The sequence below is a fragment of the Salvelinus alpinus genome, chromosome 17 (genome assembly GCF_045679555.1).
Source record: "Salvelinus alpinus chromosome 17, SLU_Salpinus.1, whole genome shotgun sequence".
NCBI classification, from domain to species: domain Eukaryota; kingdom Metazoa; phylum Chordata; class Actinopteri; order Salmoniformes; family Salmonidae; genus Salvelinus; species Salvelinus alpinus.
In genome coordinates this window covers 2554154-2568097 of record NC_092102.1, presented here as the reverse complement: position 1 = coordinate 2568097, position 13944 = coordinate 2554154, and the positions used below count along the sequence as shown (strand labels likewise).

The window sequence follows — 13944 nt, the reverse complement described above, 5'->3', positions numbered from 1 at the left end:
GACATCCATGTTTTACAGCTAGTTTCCTGCATTTCTAAACATTTTGCCATAGAGTGGAGAGATGTTTGCAGTTTTAAATATGGTATCTGAGTGAGACTGACTAACCAAATTAAATGGGGATCCCCCCAGGCTGGTAATTCGACCATGATAACAAGTTTTATACAGCTGGCCAGTAAACAAATTTTGCAATCAAAAAATTGGATGCTGACATGGGCTAAGTGACTGATAAAACAAGAGAAATGCACGAGAAAGGCTGATGCACAACAACATTTCAAATTGCACCTTGTGGGGGTAAATTAGATATTTATGCATTTAATTTTCAAACAATTAGCAAAAATGTTCAATTTTTGTTCACTTTTTCATTATGGCCGACTGTTTGTTGATCGGTGAGAAAAAACAATATTTACTCAATTTTATATTCAGGCTGTAACACAACAAAATAAGTCAAGGCGGTATGAATAGTTTCTGAAATTACTGTACATACACTACACGGCCAAAAGTATGTGGAAACCTGCTCGTCGAAAATCTAATTCAAAGATCATGGACATAAACAGACTTTAACACTCTCCACTCTGCTTTCAAGGCTTTCCACTAGATGTCGGAACATTACTGAGCATTAGTGAGGTTGGGGACTGATGATGGGCGATTAGGCCTGGCTCGCAGTCGCCATTCCAATTCATCCCAAAGGTGTTCGATGGAGTTGAGGTCAGGGCTCTGTGCAGGCCAGTCAAGGTCTTCCACACCGATCTCAACAAACCGTTTCTGTATGGACTTCGCTTTGTGCACGGGGGCATTGTCATACTGAAACAGGAAAGGGCCTTCCCCAAACTGTTGCCACAAAGTTGGAAGCAGAGTATCATCTAGAATGTCATTGTATACTGTAGCGTTAAGATTTCCCTTCACTAGAACTAAGGGACCTACAGTAGCCTGAACCATGAACAACAGCCCAGCCCATTATTCCTCCTCCACCAAACTTTAGTTGGCACTGTGCATTCGGGCAGGTAGCATTCTCCTGGCATTCGCCAAACCCAGATTCGTCCGTCGGACTGCCAGATGGTGAAGCGTGACTCCAGAGAACGCGCTTCCATTGCTCCAGAGTCCAGTGATGGTGAGCTTTACACCACTCCAGCCGACGCTTGGCATTGCACATGGTGATCTTAGGCTACTCGGCCATGGAAACCAATCTCATGAAGCTCCCGACGAATAGTTATTGTGCTGATGTTGCTTCCAGAGGCTGTTTGGAACTCAGTAGTGAGTGTTGCAACGGAGGACAGGCAATTTTTACTCGTTGCCCCCTTCAGCACTCGCCGGTTCTGTTCTGTAAGCTTGTGTGGCCTACCACTTCGCTGCTGAGCCATTGTTCCTCCTAGACATTTCCACTTCACAATAACAGCACTTAAAATTACCAGGGCAGCTCTAGCAGGGCATAAATGTGACGAACTGACTTGTTGGAAAGGTGGCATCTTATGACGGTACCACGTTGAAAGTCACTGAGCTCTGCAGTGAGGCAAATTTTACTCCCAATGTTTGTCTACGGAGAATGTATGGCTGTGTGCTTGATTTTACACACCTGTCAGCAACGGGTGTGGCTGAAATAGCCGAAGCCACTTATTTTAAGTGGTGTCCACATACTTAAGTATTTACACTACCAGTCAAAAGTTTGGACACACCTACTCATTCCAGGGTTTTTCTTTCGTTTTGCACGCTCTTGGCATTCTCTCAATGCAATGCTGCCAGAGGAATGCTTTTCCAACAGTCTTGAAGGAGTCCCACATATGCTGAGCAATTGTTGGCTGCTTTTCCTTCACTCTGTGGACCAACTCATCCCAAACAATCTCAATTGGTTTGAGGTCAGGTGATTGTGGAGGCTATGTCATCTGATGCAGCACCATCACTCTCCTTCTTGGTCAAATAGCCCTTACACAGCCTGGAAGTGTGTTTTGGGTCATTGTTCTGTTGATAAACAAATAATAGTCCCACTAAACGCAAACCAGATGGGATGGCGTATCGCTGCAGAATGCTGTAGCGATACAGCATACAGCGATACAGTGTGCCTTGAATTCTAAATATATCACTGACATTGTCAACAGCAAAGCACCTTCACACCTCCTCCTCCATGCTTCACGGTGGGATCCACACATGCTGAGATCATCCATTCACCTACTCTGCGTCTCACAGACACGGCGGTAGGAACCGAAAATCTCAAATTTGGACTCATCAGACCAAAGGACAGATTTCCACTGGTCTAATGTCCATTGCTCCTTTTCTTGGCCTAAGCAAGTGTCTTCTTCTTATTGGTGTCCTTTGGTAGTGGTTACTTTGCAGCAATTCGACCATGAAGGCCTGATTCATGCAGTCTCCTCTAAACAGTTGATGTTGAGATGTGTCTGTCACTACTCTGGATGGTTCTGACCTAGAACATGTGAACAACTACAAATACCTAGGGGTCTGGTTAGACTGTAAACTCTCCTTCCAGACTTACATTAAGCATCTCCAATCCAAAATGAAATCTAGAATCAGCTTCCTATTTTGCAACTAAGCCTCCTTCACTCATGCTGCCAAACATACCCTCGTAAAACTGACTATGTCACGTTGCGCTCCTTTAGTTCCTTTTTTTCTTCACACTTACTGCGAGAGATGCCAGTGGGATGTTCTGGGCTATTTTATTGTTCCTGATACCATCATGTGGACCCCATAATTAATAGAATAACAAAAATATAAGTACATCTATAGAAAACTGTAAGTGGTTGTGCGCCATTCAAAAACTAGGCCTTACATATGCGATTAAGTTTCACCTTGTTGTGAAAGAAAGGCTTTGCTAGTACTTAAGTAGCTTTCACTTTAACTGGCGCCACGGTGAGAATTACAGACACTGACATTAAAATAGCTGTCAAACTGCTGCGATTAAGAAACTGTTTTGCCTAGGGGGCAGTTAATTCACCAGGATCAGATATTTATATCGTTCATTCGATTGAGTTAGAATTGGCCGTTCTGATGGGAATTTGATTCTTTATAATACACCAAGTAAGGCCCATAGGGTAGACCTATCTGGATAAGATTTCCATTAGTGAATATTAGTTATAACGTTTATTATTGAGGGTTAATTATGACCTCGTATTGATTTATAATAGTGTAAAATACTGGATGGTTGAAAACGCATGTGCCTATCTAGATTATTGTGTTAGTTAAATTAAGATCATGAATGCACCTGCCATGTTTTCCATGTCTATGTGCTTTTTAAATAGCCCATGGCTGAGGTTTATCATTTGACCGTCAAAAAGTGTTTCATTCAATGAAGTCTATACATTGACTATGCCAATATTTGGTCAATTTCCATTGTAGGCATGTTGTCAACGTAACAAACAAATAGCTTATCTATCTGCATCTACTCAAATGAGAGTGAAATAGAAATAGCCTTAGGCCTAATACTACTCGTGTTTGGTATCTGATCCTTTGGATTTAGCGGGGCTAGAAGCCTATTGGCACCAAGTGACCGCTCAAACCCAAAATCACTGCTTGTCTATTATGAATGCTTCTAAAATGTTGTGCTGTTTTGGTAACATCATCTAAATCAATCATGCAAAGGATGGCCAATTTCGCAAACTTTTAGACCACCTAATTGAAAATATGCGATTAATCAATGTTATTTCCACTTTGAGTTAATGGAACGAAACTTTTACTGCAAAAATAGTTATAAATAACATTAGGCTGTATTTAAATGATTGAGTAATGTCATTCTGGACTTTCTGTTTCAAAATAAGTGATTTATTATGTTACGTAAATCGAGCGGCGCACTGTGCGCAAATGATTGTTTATCAAATCGTTTGAGTGACATTACATTAGTGGCTGAAGGAGTGCATTCACGAAACATATGTTAATGAACTTAACGAGTCTTTCGTGCAGGCTCGAGTGACAGCGTAGGTATTCGAGACCAATCAGAACGCACGCTGATGGAAGGCAGTGGGGTTTTGAGGCACACCGCGTCTACATGAGTGTCTGGAGGATATTGTGAGGTTTACGAATGATGTAAAGAAGGATTTACTTTTATGTAGTTATTTTTTTCTGCCTTTCACAGATCCCTGGATGTACATTTTCTTCGTTTGGAATACCTTTTTTTTTATACAGGCAATGTTATTGACTTGATGGTGGATCCTGTTCAACTTTTCCTCGCTCTCCGACATTGCTCAATGCATCCTTTTTTAGACCGACGCTTTTATGGACTTCTGTATTAGCTAATGATGTCTATAGGTTTCATGCCTGATAGTTTGAATTCTTCAGGTCCCTCCAAATCGACCTTTTTCGAGTTTGGGCACGGGCACCCTGCGCACCAGCAGCATTCCCAAGGACACTCTCACATCTACCCCGTTAATGGCTTACAATCTGCCGGACACTCTCAACACGGTAGTCCCTTCTCCCCCAGCGCGTCCTCCTATGGCCGCTCCCTGGGCTACGCCTACCCCAGAGCGGTGAACACTCATCACCCGAGTGCCTACATGCCCTACCAGCACAACAATCACAGTTTGGCGCACTCCAGATTAGATGAGACAGGTACGTGTAATATCAATATCTGTTTGTTCCTCACAGCTCTTGGCCTATCATACCACCATACCATTTTTAAATCAATCAAATGCGTCGTCTACAATGAAAGTGTGCAATGTTCAAATTGAGCGGTAAAAGGAGTGCGGATTGTATTAAAATGTAGACATATTGCAATTGCAGGCTACATATTATCAGATGTAGGCTAAATTATCAGACAGTTCTTTGTAGGCTATGGTAGGCCTATACCTCAGATGTACATGCATTATAGTTGTCAGTCTGTACATATTTGTTGTTTACAAAAATGACAAAAATTGTCCTAATCACATTTGGGTTTAAAGGCAATACATTCAACAGCAATTTACAGTCAGTGCTACGGTAATCAAAATGTTTTCCTACTTTAAATGCATGTCAGGCATTTTGGGGTTATCTTTACTACTCATGTTCCGTAATGAACACAGATGGTGTCATTAATTTTATTAACCATCATTTTCTGTGGGTTAGCCCGATTATGCATGAGTAGCTCAAACAGTCGATTACTCCCATTATTAGTCAAGATTAACAAAGCAAGTCCAGAAAATAAGAACCATCATCCATGCACAGCACTGTAGTTGTGTCTATTTATTGTTCAACTGTGGCATTTTCGTAGGAGATAACCTGACATGTGGGCATGCAGTCTGAATTCCAGGCCGTGAATTTCAAGTAGCCTCGGCATAGGCCTATGTTGATACGAACTCTTACATAGATACGAGGCCTTCTCGTGAATTTGTTTGGTAGATTATAGACAATGGGTTTTGCTTACATTTGAAATGGACTATATCAGACTATACTATATAAACAACAAATTTCAGAGTCCCTGGGATATAAATATCTGTCTTCCTCACTTGAGTCCTCATTATATGTTTGAAACAGCCTAGGATCTAATTTTATGATAATACGAGTTGCCTATCCAAGTTCAAGTATACGATAACAACTCTCATGTAGACCTAAATCGTATATTATCTTCTGCCCTGATGTAAAGTGGAAAGTTGTAAATCAAAGTGAATGTAGGCTACACCAGATTAGGCTACTGTTCAGCGCAGTTTGACTGAAATGATCTCTTCTATCCACAGACCATGAGAAGTCTACAGTGATTGAGAACGGGGAAATTCGTTTGAATGGTAAAGGAAAGAAAATACGCAAACCACGGACCATCTACTCCAGTCTTCAGCTACAGGCGCTCCAACATAGGTTTCAGCAGACCCAGTACCTGGCTTTACCCGAACGCGCGGATTTGGCGGCTAAATTAGGGCTGACCCAAACACAGGTGGGCTAAATTAAACTTGACATAATAGCCATCAACAGTAGGAAATGTGATTTTAAAACTATCTTATATCAGTAGACTAATTACCAAATTATAATAAATTATTTGTGCAGTGTTGTATTTCTAGGTCATCCCTATGTTCAGGCCTAAGAAACCAAATAGTTTATAACAATTAAAGTGGAGTGCAGACAAATTAGATAGGTACAAAACACCTCATTAATCGTTTTAAATACACATTGTATTTATTTCACCTTTTCCCTATTAATTTAATCTTGGAATATCAAATTAGGTCAAATTTGCTTCAAACAAAATTAAAGATCCAAAGGCCTCACATACCTTAATTCTACTGCAAGACTGGACTATTTGAATTTGTGCACAGATCAAATTACTAGCCTTCGTGATAGAAGTGACAGATAATTAAATATTATGCAATGCTGTCTACTAGCATTATGACACATTTTTTCAAAAAATGTTGACATGAAACCCTTGAATCTGTCTCACACGGGTTAACATTTGAAAATGTCACACCAATACTGCCACAAGTTCATGTTTGTGTCTGATTGAAGAAAAACACAACACAACCTTCCCCTTTAGTTGTATGGAGAGGGTTTACATAGATCACAGATCTGTGGGTAACATTGTGGCTTTCTGCACTGCTCAAGACCAAATGAAAAGGCTAATTGAGAGCTTAGTTAAGTCAATTTCTTAATGCACCTTTATTCTTAATCTTAAATTACCATTGCGGCTGAAACCTTCTCACAGAGAGCTCTCTGTGACTTAAAGCAAACATAGCTCAATTGCGATATTGCAAGTACAAGTAGGCTTAACAGAGTAAATGGAAGACAGAAATACATGCTGCCACTCTAAACTTTAGGCCTGTGTGTTGTCTTTATAAACATCGGTGTCTAATTACCAACAATCTTTTGGTCGAAGTCATGTTAAAGCACAGTTATACATGACCGCAGAAATGGGCATTGAGCAGTACAATGTCGGCTGTCGGCTGTCGGCACACACACGCAGAGTTTACAGATTGTAACTGGAAGAAAAAAATAGGACAAGTAAGCTGTCATGCAGATGATCTATTTTCAAAGTCATTGTTGGCATTATTCATTTATGTCAGGTAAAATTCCGAAATCTAAGGGTGAAATAGAGATCGTGGCAACCATTTCCTTTGGACCTGTAAAGATAATGAAAGGCGAATAAACAGGTGGCGAGCATAACGTTTGGGTCTCACATCTCACCATGCACATCTGTCTTTTATGGGATACATTTTCAATCCTTTAAAACATTGTTTTGCTCCATATATTTTAGTTATATTGTACAGGCAACACTTCTATTCAATGTCTAAAATCAATAACATGAATATGTTTTTAAATGACAGGCAATCCTAGGTTGATTGAGTTAAATTGTCATTCAAAACACTCCCTGGCCAAATCTCTGACCCACACCATCCTGTCTGGGTCTGATTTGATTTGGTTTTGTGTCTTGTTGCTATATATCAGAATGGTTTGACTTTGTCCACCTCGGGCTCTGTGGCTTTTATTGAATATTTTATACCGTCGTAAAATCGATCAGAATAGCATCTTGTTCTGACTAAGTAGAATACATCATACATAGAAATGCATCTGACCTCCCTCCTTGTTTCCAGTGTTATATTCAAGCTCGCTGGGGCTATTTTATTTGACTATATTTTTAGCATGGGATTGTTGTCAGACTCATCTATCGTTGGCCTCATAAAATGTTGAACAATAGGGGAGCTAGCATTTAATGAACTAGTGAAGTGTCGCTCATCCATTTTGCTGAATTTCAATAAGCCTAATGGTTCTGGATCCATGCACTACCTGGCAACGTTGAAGAAATGTGTTCAAATTATAAGAAGTTTAAGAACGAATGCCATTTTCTGGGCTATTTTCCTTTTAAACGTATAAAATCGTTCCAATTTTCAATGTAATTTCGAAATGATCAAATGTGAATATGACAAGCCATTACGAGTTTGCAAGCCATGACGAACGTAAATAATTTCTATTGTGTGGAAGATAATTGTTTAATGATTGTTGTGGTGGTGGTGGTGGTGGAGAGAGGGACGTCATAGCATACGCTGAAATGTGCGGCTTTCCCCTCATATTTTCACTTTCTAAACATCTATTTTATCTTTTTAGATTAAAATATGGTTTCAAAACAAGCGCTCGAAATATAAGAAGATAATGAAGCATGGCAGCGGGCCAGAGGGGGAACATCTCCACAGTACGTCATCTATTTCTCCGTGTTCACCCGGGATGCCTCAACTTTGGGACGTGTCAATGGCAAACAAAGGGACCCCTATGCACCCCAACAATTACATGAACAATTTTGGTCACTGGTACCCAAACCATCTCCAGGATCCTATGTCCAGACCTCAAATGATGTGAGCGGACCAACTCAACACACTGCACGGTGCTGTAAAACTCACCCGGCTATTTCTAACTTTTCAAGGGCCTTAAGGCTATATCTGCATACCCCACACTCGAACACGTCTCATCTAGCCTATCAAGTTTGATGTACGTGTTAAATGTCAATTGTCTTTTTTTCTTTTATTGCAATGTAGCCTATGTTTTTGGATGACGATTTGTATGTATGGTTAGCCTATTTCTTGTGTCCCCTTTACGCACTGTTCTTAATTTTTGGAACGGCTTTGGTGAGAATTGTGCTGTCAGGTGGCAACATGCTTATGGTTTGATTCCAGCAAGGTACATGCACCTGAATATGTGTGTCAATTGGTTATGACCGTATTATTAATGTGATTAACAGTAGTGTCCCAGGCAGTCCAAGTTTGGAAAGCCTCGTCACAGCAAATATGAATCTATTGTGCAAATACATGTCAGAATTGTTTGATATACACTGATGGATCTCAGCGTCTATTATTGTGAAGGTGTCAATAGTTATTGATCATTTTAAAGTGCTTTGTTTGATATACAGTGTATTCAGAAAGTATTCACATCCTTTTACCTTTTCAACATTTTGTTGTGTTACAGCCTGGATTTACAATGGATTAAATTGGGATTGTGTGTCACTGGCCTACACGCAATATCTCATCGTGTCAAAAGTGGATTTTTGTTTGTAGAAAAATGTTGAATGTGAATTAAACATTTAAAGCTGAAATGTCTTGAGTCAATAAGTATTCAACTCATTTGTTATGGCAAGCCTAAATAAGTCCAGGAATAAAATGTGCTTAACAAGTTGCATAGTAAGTTGCAGGGACTCATTCCGTGTTGAAATAATAGTGGTGAACATGATTTTTGAAAAACTACCCCATCTCTGTACAACACACATACAAATATCTGTAAGGTCCCTTTAATCGAGTAGTGAATTTCAAGCACAAATTCAACATCAAAGGCCAAAGAGATTATTCAATGCCTCGCAGAGATTGAATAACTTTGCCTATTGGTAGATGGGTAAAAAATAAATAATCAGACGCTAAATATCCCATTGAGCATGTTGACGTTATTAATTAGACTTTGGATGGTGTATCAATACACCCAGTCACTACAAAGATACAGGCGTCCTTCCTAACTCAGTTGCCGGAGAGGAAGGAAACCGCTCAGGGATTTCACCATGAGGCCAATGGTGACTTTAAAACCTCTTAAAGATCCAACCCTTTTTTTCAATTTTCCCCTAAAATGACATCCAAATCTAACTGCCTGTAGCTCAGGACCTGAAGCAAGGATTTGCATATTTGAAGTTTGTGTAAATGTGAAATGAATGTAGGAGAATATAACACATTAGATCTGGTAAAAAATAATACAAAGAAAAAAACAATGTTTTATTCCCGCCCAGGTGCAATTTAGACTTTGGCCACTAGACAGCAGAAGTGTATGTTCAAAGTTTTAGATTGATCCAATGAACCATGCATATCTATTCAACATGTCGTATCAAGACTGGCCAAATGTGCCTAATTGGTTATTTCATACATTTTTCCAGTTCATAGTTGTGCACTCTCCTCAAGCAATAGCATGGTATTCTTTCACTGTAATAGCTACTGTAAATTGGACAGTGCAGTTAGATTAACAAGAATTTAAGCTTTCTGCCCATATCAGATATGTCTATGTCCTGGGAATTGTTTTTGTTTCTTACAACCTCATGCTAATCACATTAGCCTACATTAGCTCAACCGTTCCGAGTGGGGACACCGATCCTGTAGAGGTTTAAATCAGTTACAAAGTTTAATGGCTGTGATAGGAGAAAACTGAAGATGGATCAATAACATTGTAGTTACTCCACAATACTAACCTAAATGACTCAGTGAAAAGAAGGATGCTTGTACAGAATAAAAATGTTCCAAAACACCGCATCCTGTTTGCAATGAGGCACTAAAGTAAAACTGCAACAAAGAAATTAACTTTATGTCCTGAGTACCTCTCTTCATATTTTCAAGCATGGTGGTGGTTGCATCATGTTATGGGTATGCTTGTCATCAGCAAGGACTAGGATGTTTTTTTTTTATATAAAATGAAATGGAATAGAGCTAAGCATAGGCACACTGGGAGACAAATTGACCTTTCAGAGGGTCAATAAACTAAAAGACAAGGCCAAATATACACTGGAGATGCTTATCAAAACAACATTGAATGTTCCTGAGTGGCCTAGTTACGGTTTTGACTTAAATCATCTTGAAAATCTATGGAAAGACTTGAAAATGGCTGTCTAGCAATGATCAACAGCCAACTTGATAGCGCTTGAAGAATTTCAAAAAGAATAATGTGCAAATATTTCGCAGGTGTGCAAAGCTCCTTAGAGACTTACCCAGAAAGACTCTCAGCTTTAATTGCTGCCAAACGTGATTCTAACTTGTACTGACTCAGTGGGTGTGAATACTTAGGCCTATGTGAATTAGATATTTCTGTGTTTCATTTTCAATACACATTTCTAAAAACCTGTTTTCACTTTGTCATTACGGGATATTGTGTGTAGATGGGTGGGAATGTTTTATTTGATCCACTTTGAATTCTGGCTGTAACACAGCAAAATGTGGAATAAATTAAGGGGTATGTATACTTTCTGCATGGTGAAAATATGATAATTACAAACCTGTATGAAAATGCAATTTAATCAAATGCATGAGTAGACCTATAATCACTTATTGCAATTAAAATAAATCAACCGCAAGCCAATGTGGGGTAATACTGTCCTTAATAGTTAATCCTAATATTTTCAAAAGATCCCTTTTGCCGTGACATTGTATTCGCAATGCCGTGACCCGGATTCGAACCGGGGTTGCTGCGGCCACAACGCAGAGTACTAACCACTATACGATCACGGCGAGCTACCAGGGCTGCGGGGATACTGCGGGGGATTCTGGCCAATTAACTGGAGCCTGCAGTGACGTTTATAGGCATGCAAATATATTCAGCTGTTCGAGTCCAATTTTGAAATGATTCTGTCTTGATATTCTATTGTCTTCATAGTAGCACATCTATCTTAACGCTATAGTATAGTCTACCATCCTATATGCTATATATAGGCCTACCATTGAAGCATTCTTCTAGAGCGATTGAAATGTATTTTAAAGACCTTTGACAGTGAGTGATAGTTCGATTTCCAAACAATTCATATTCAGGTGAGGTCTATGATTACGCGCGTGGGTAGACCTATGATAGGTCTGAGCTTCTTCCAGAATAGTTAAGCCTACTATTATTTGATTGACATTATGAATATGACAAGATCCCGGGCTATTGGTATTACATCTGACTTGCAAAAAAACGTATATCAACAGTTGGAATCTACACTCTTTGAAAAAAAGAATCAAAAAGGATTCTATTGATTGCTTCATATATTATGGCACCCCTAAAGGTTCTATATAGAACCCTTTGTAGGGTTATTTAATCAGAACCCCCAGGGGTTCTTCTTCACTGAACCAAAATTGGTTCTATATAGAACCCTTGAGATCCATATAGGGTTCTATATGGGACCAATTTAGGTAATGTATAGAACCTTAAGGGGTGCCATAAATGAAGCAAGCATATAACCTTTTTGGTTCTATCCAGAACCTTTTTTTTTCTAAGGGTGTATAAGAAAAAACAATCAAAGATCAGGGTGGAAAAAGTACTCAATTGTCATACTCGAGTAAAAGTAAAGATACCTTGACATAAAATGACTCAAGTAAAAGTGAAAGTCACCCAGTAAAATACTACTTGAGTAAAAGTAAACAAGTATTTGGTTTTAAATATACTTAAGTATCAAAAGTAAATGGAATTGCTAAATGTACTTAAGTATCAAGTAAAAGTATAAATCATTTAATGTTCCTTAAGCAAACCAGACGGCACAATTTTTTATTTTATTTTTATTGACGGATAGCCAGGGGCACACTCGAACACTCAGACATAATTTACAAACGAAGCATTTGTGTTTAGTGAGTCCGCAAGATCAGAGGCAGGAGATGACCAGGGATCTTCTCTTGACAAGAGGGTGAATTAGACCATTTTCATGTCAAAATGTAACGAGTATACTTTTGGGTGTCAAGGGAAAATGTATGGAGTAAAAAGTACATCATTTTCTTTAGGAATGTAGTAAAGTAAAAGTAAAAGTTGTCAAAAATATAAATTGTAAAGTACAGATACCCCAAAAAACTACTTACGTTGTACTTTAAAGTATTTTTACTTAAGTACATGACACCACTGTCAAATATTCGTTTTGAAACATCATACATTCATATTTGTGTTGCTTATTGGTGTACAGAGTATGCTTGTTTTGCTTGCACGGAATTTCAAATGCGAGCTATCCCCTCTCGATAGGCCTACAACTATGGAGGTCAAAGCCTTAGCTCGGCCTACTCTCAGAACATCTGGACGAGCGAGAAATCGTCGGTGCTTCGTTGAATGGGCCCACCTATTAAGGTCATTTCGACAGTGTTTGTTGAAGAAAGCTTTTATTCGCGCGGGATAAACCTAGTCAAAGTCTACAAAATATCCCTCCTCATTAAGTGGTAGAAAGAACGAATGTCCATGAGAAGATACATAGTTATACTGGGGGGGTACATGGAACATTTGCCACCATTTGCACGAGACAGGTGTTCGACTATACCAGCAGGGCAGTGCTAACATGTCACATTATATGTTTTTTTCATCGATTATGAATAGCCATTACATAGTTACCGATAAATAAAGTTTTTCCAATAAGGAGTGGACATTTTCGTGTAGCAGCCTTTGAGAAAACAGACAATTAAAGCATGCTCATTCAATTGCAGTGGACGAGGAATATTTTACTGCCTATTTTTGTTTTCAACGTGGAGCACACTTTCTGAAAGAGCACACTTTCTGTTTTGCATGTTGCAAGGTACGTATACGGAAGTAGGTTTTCCTAAATCTTTCCCACACTTTTTTTGCATTGTTTTCCTTTTTCATGACATGAGTAGAAGGGAGCGAGCGGTTATTGCCAAAATTCTCTCGGTATTTCCCCCCCTCTCCCTCTCTTTAAGTAAATCCAGGAATAAAACTGCCTGTTGTCATAATAAAATGATAAATGGGTGCATTATTCGATCACGAAGCAGTTTCTGATTAATAGTACTTCCAACTGATTTGCACATTCTTGCGTTTAAACTGTTTAAACATCCTGAAAAAGCTATTTGTATTACTTTAGACAGTATCCATTGGAGCGAGCTGATGTTAATTCAGTATGGTGCAAGTTGCGCTGTAGTGAGCTTGCTTAATGACATCGAATGCATGCGTTTTAGAAGAAAAAAAACCTGTATTTTTTTTATTTTTCACACAGCCTCTTGCTTTCAGTGTCTTGGCAAAAAAGTATCAGTTATGTAAAATCCATTATGGACATATGCATTTTCGCAATAAGGAATTCGTTTTGGACTTTACTTGTAGCCTAACTATCATATAAATATAATTTTACTTGAATTAACAATTACATTCAGAGTTGTTTTTGTTATAAATCATTTTAAGAATATCATATGCTGGTTGTATTTGAGCGTTTTTGTTTTCTCTGCACAACATTTAGAAGTTGTTCCTTTTCAGGTTTAAAAATGCTAACTCCCGTTCGTATAAGCTAGTAGCCTAGCTAGCATACAGAAATCGGTGGTAGTAGTCAAAGTCGTTTTTAACTGCAATGCAGTTGATTAATGG

At 38.9% G+C, this 13944-nt stretch overlaps 1 protein-coding gene and 1 non-coding gene across 2 annotated transcripts; one reads left to right on the top strand and one right to left on the bottom strand.

Moving 5' to 3' along the window:
* Positions 1 to 3949: 3949 nt before the first annotated feature.
* On the top strand, positions 3950 to 8977 carry LOC139541957 (homeobox protein Dlx4b-like). The gene is made up of 3 exons (XM_071346889.1): positions 3950 to 4548; positions 5649 to 5842; positions 7999 to 8977. Exons 1-3 carry the CDS (start codon positions 4236 to 4238, stop codon positions 8245 to 8247), a joined length of 756 nt encoding a protein of 251 aa, XP_071202990.1. The 5' UTR covers positions 3950 to 4235; the 3' UTR covers positions 8248 to 8977.
* A 2086-nt stretch (positions 8978 to 11063) lies between these two features.
* trnah-gug (transfer RNA histidin (anticodon GUG)) lies at positions 11064 to 11135 on the bottom strand. The gene has a single exon. It is a non-coding gene; the product is annotated as a tRNA-His (tRNA).
* Positions 11136 to 13944: the final 2809 nt, after the last annotated feature.

What these genes read in the sequence shown, in the direction of transcription:
- LOC139541957 (XM_071346889.1), top strand. Translation starts at nt 4,236, where the DNA reads ATGATGTCTATAGGTTTCATGCCTGATAGTTTGAATTCTTCAGGTCCC. An exon ending in CTCCAGATTAGATGAGACAG is followed by an intron (nt 4,549 to 5,648) that starts GTACGTGTAATA and finishes TTCTATCCACAG; the next exon opens with ACCATGAGAAGTCTACAGTG. An exon ending in TAGGGCTGACCCAAACACAG is followed by an intron (nt 5,843 to 7,998) that starts GTGGGCTAAATT and finishes TTATCTTTTTAG; the next exon opens with ATTAAAATATGGTTTCAAAA.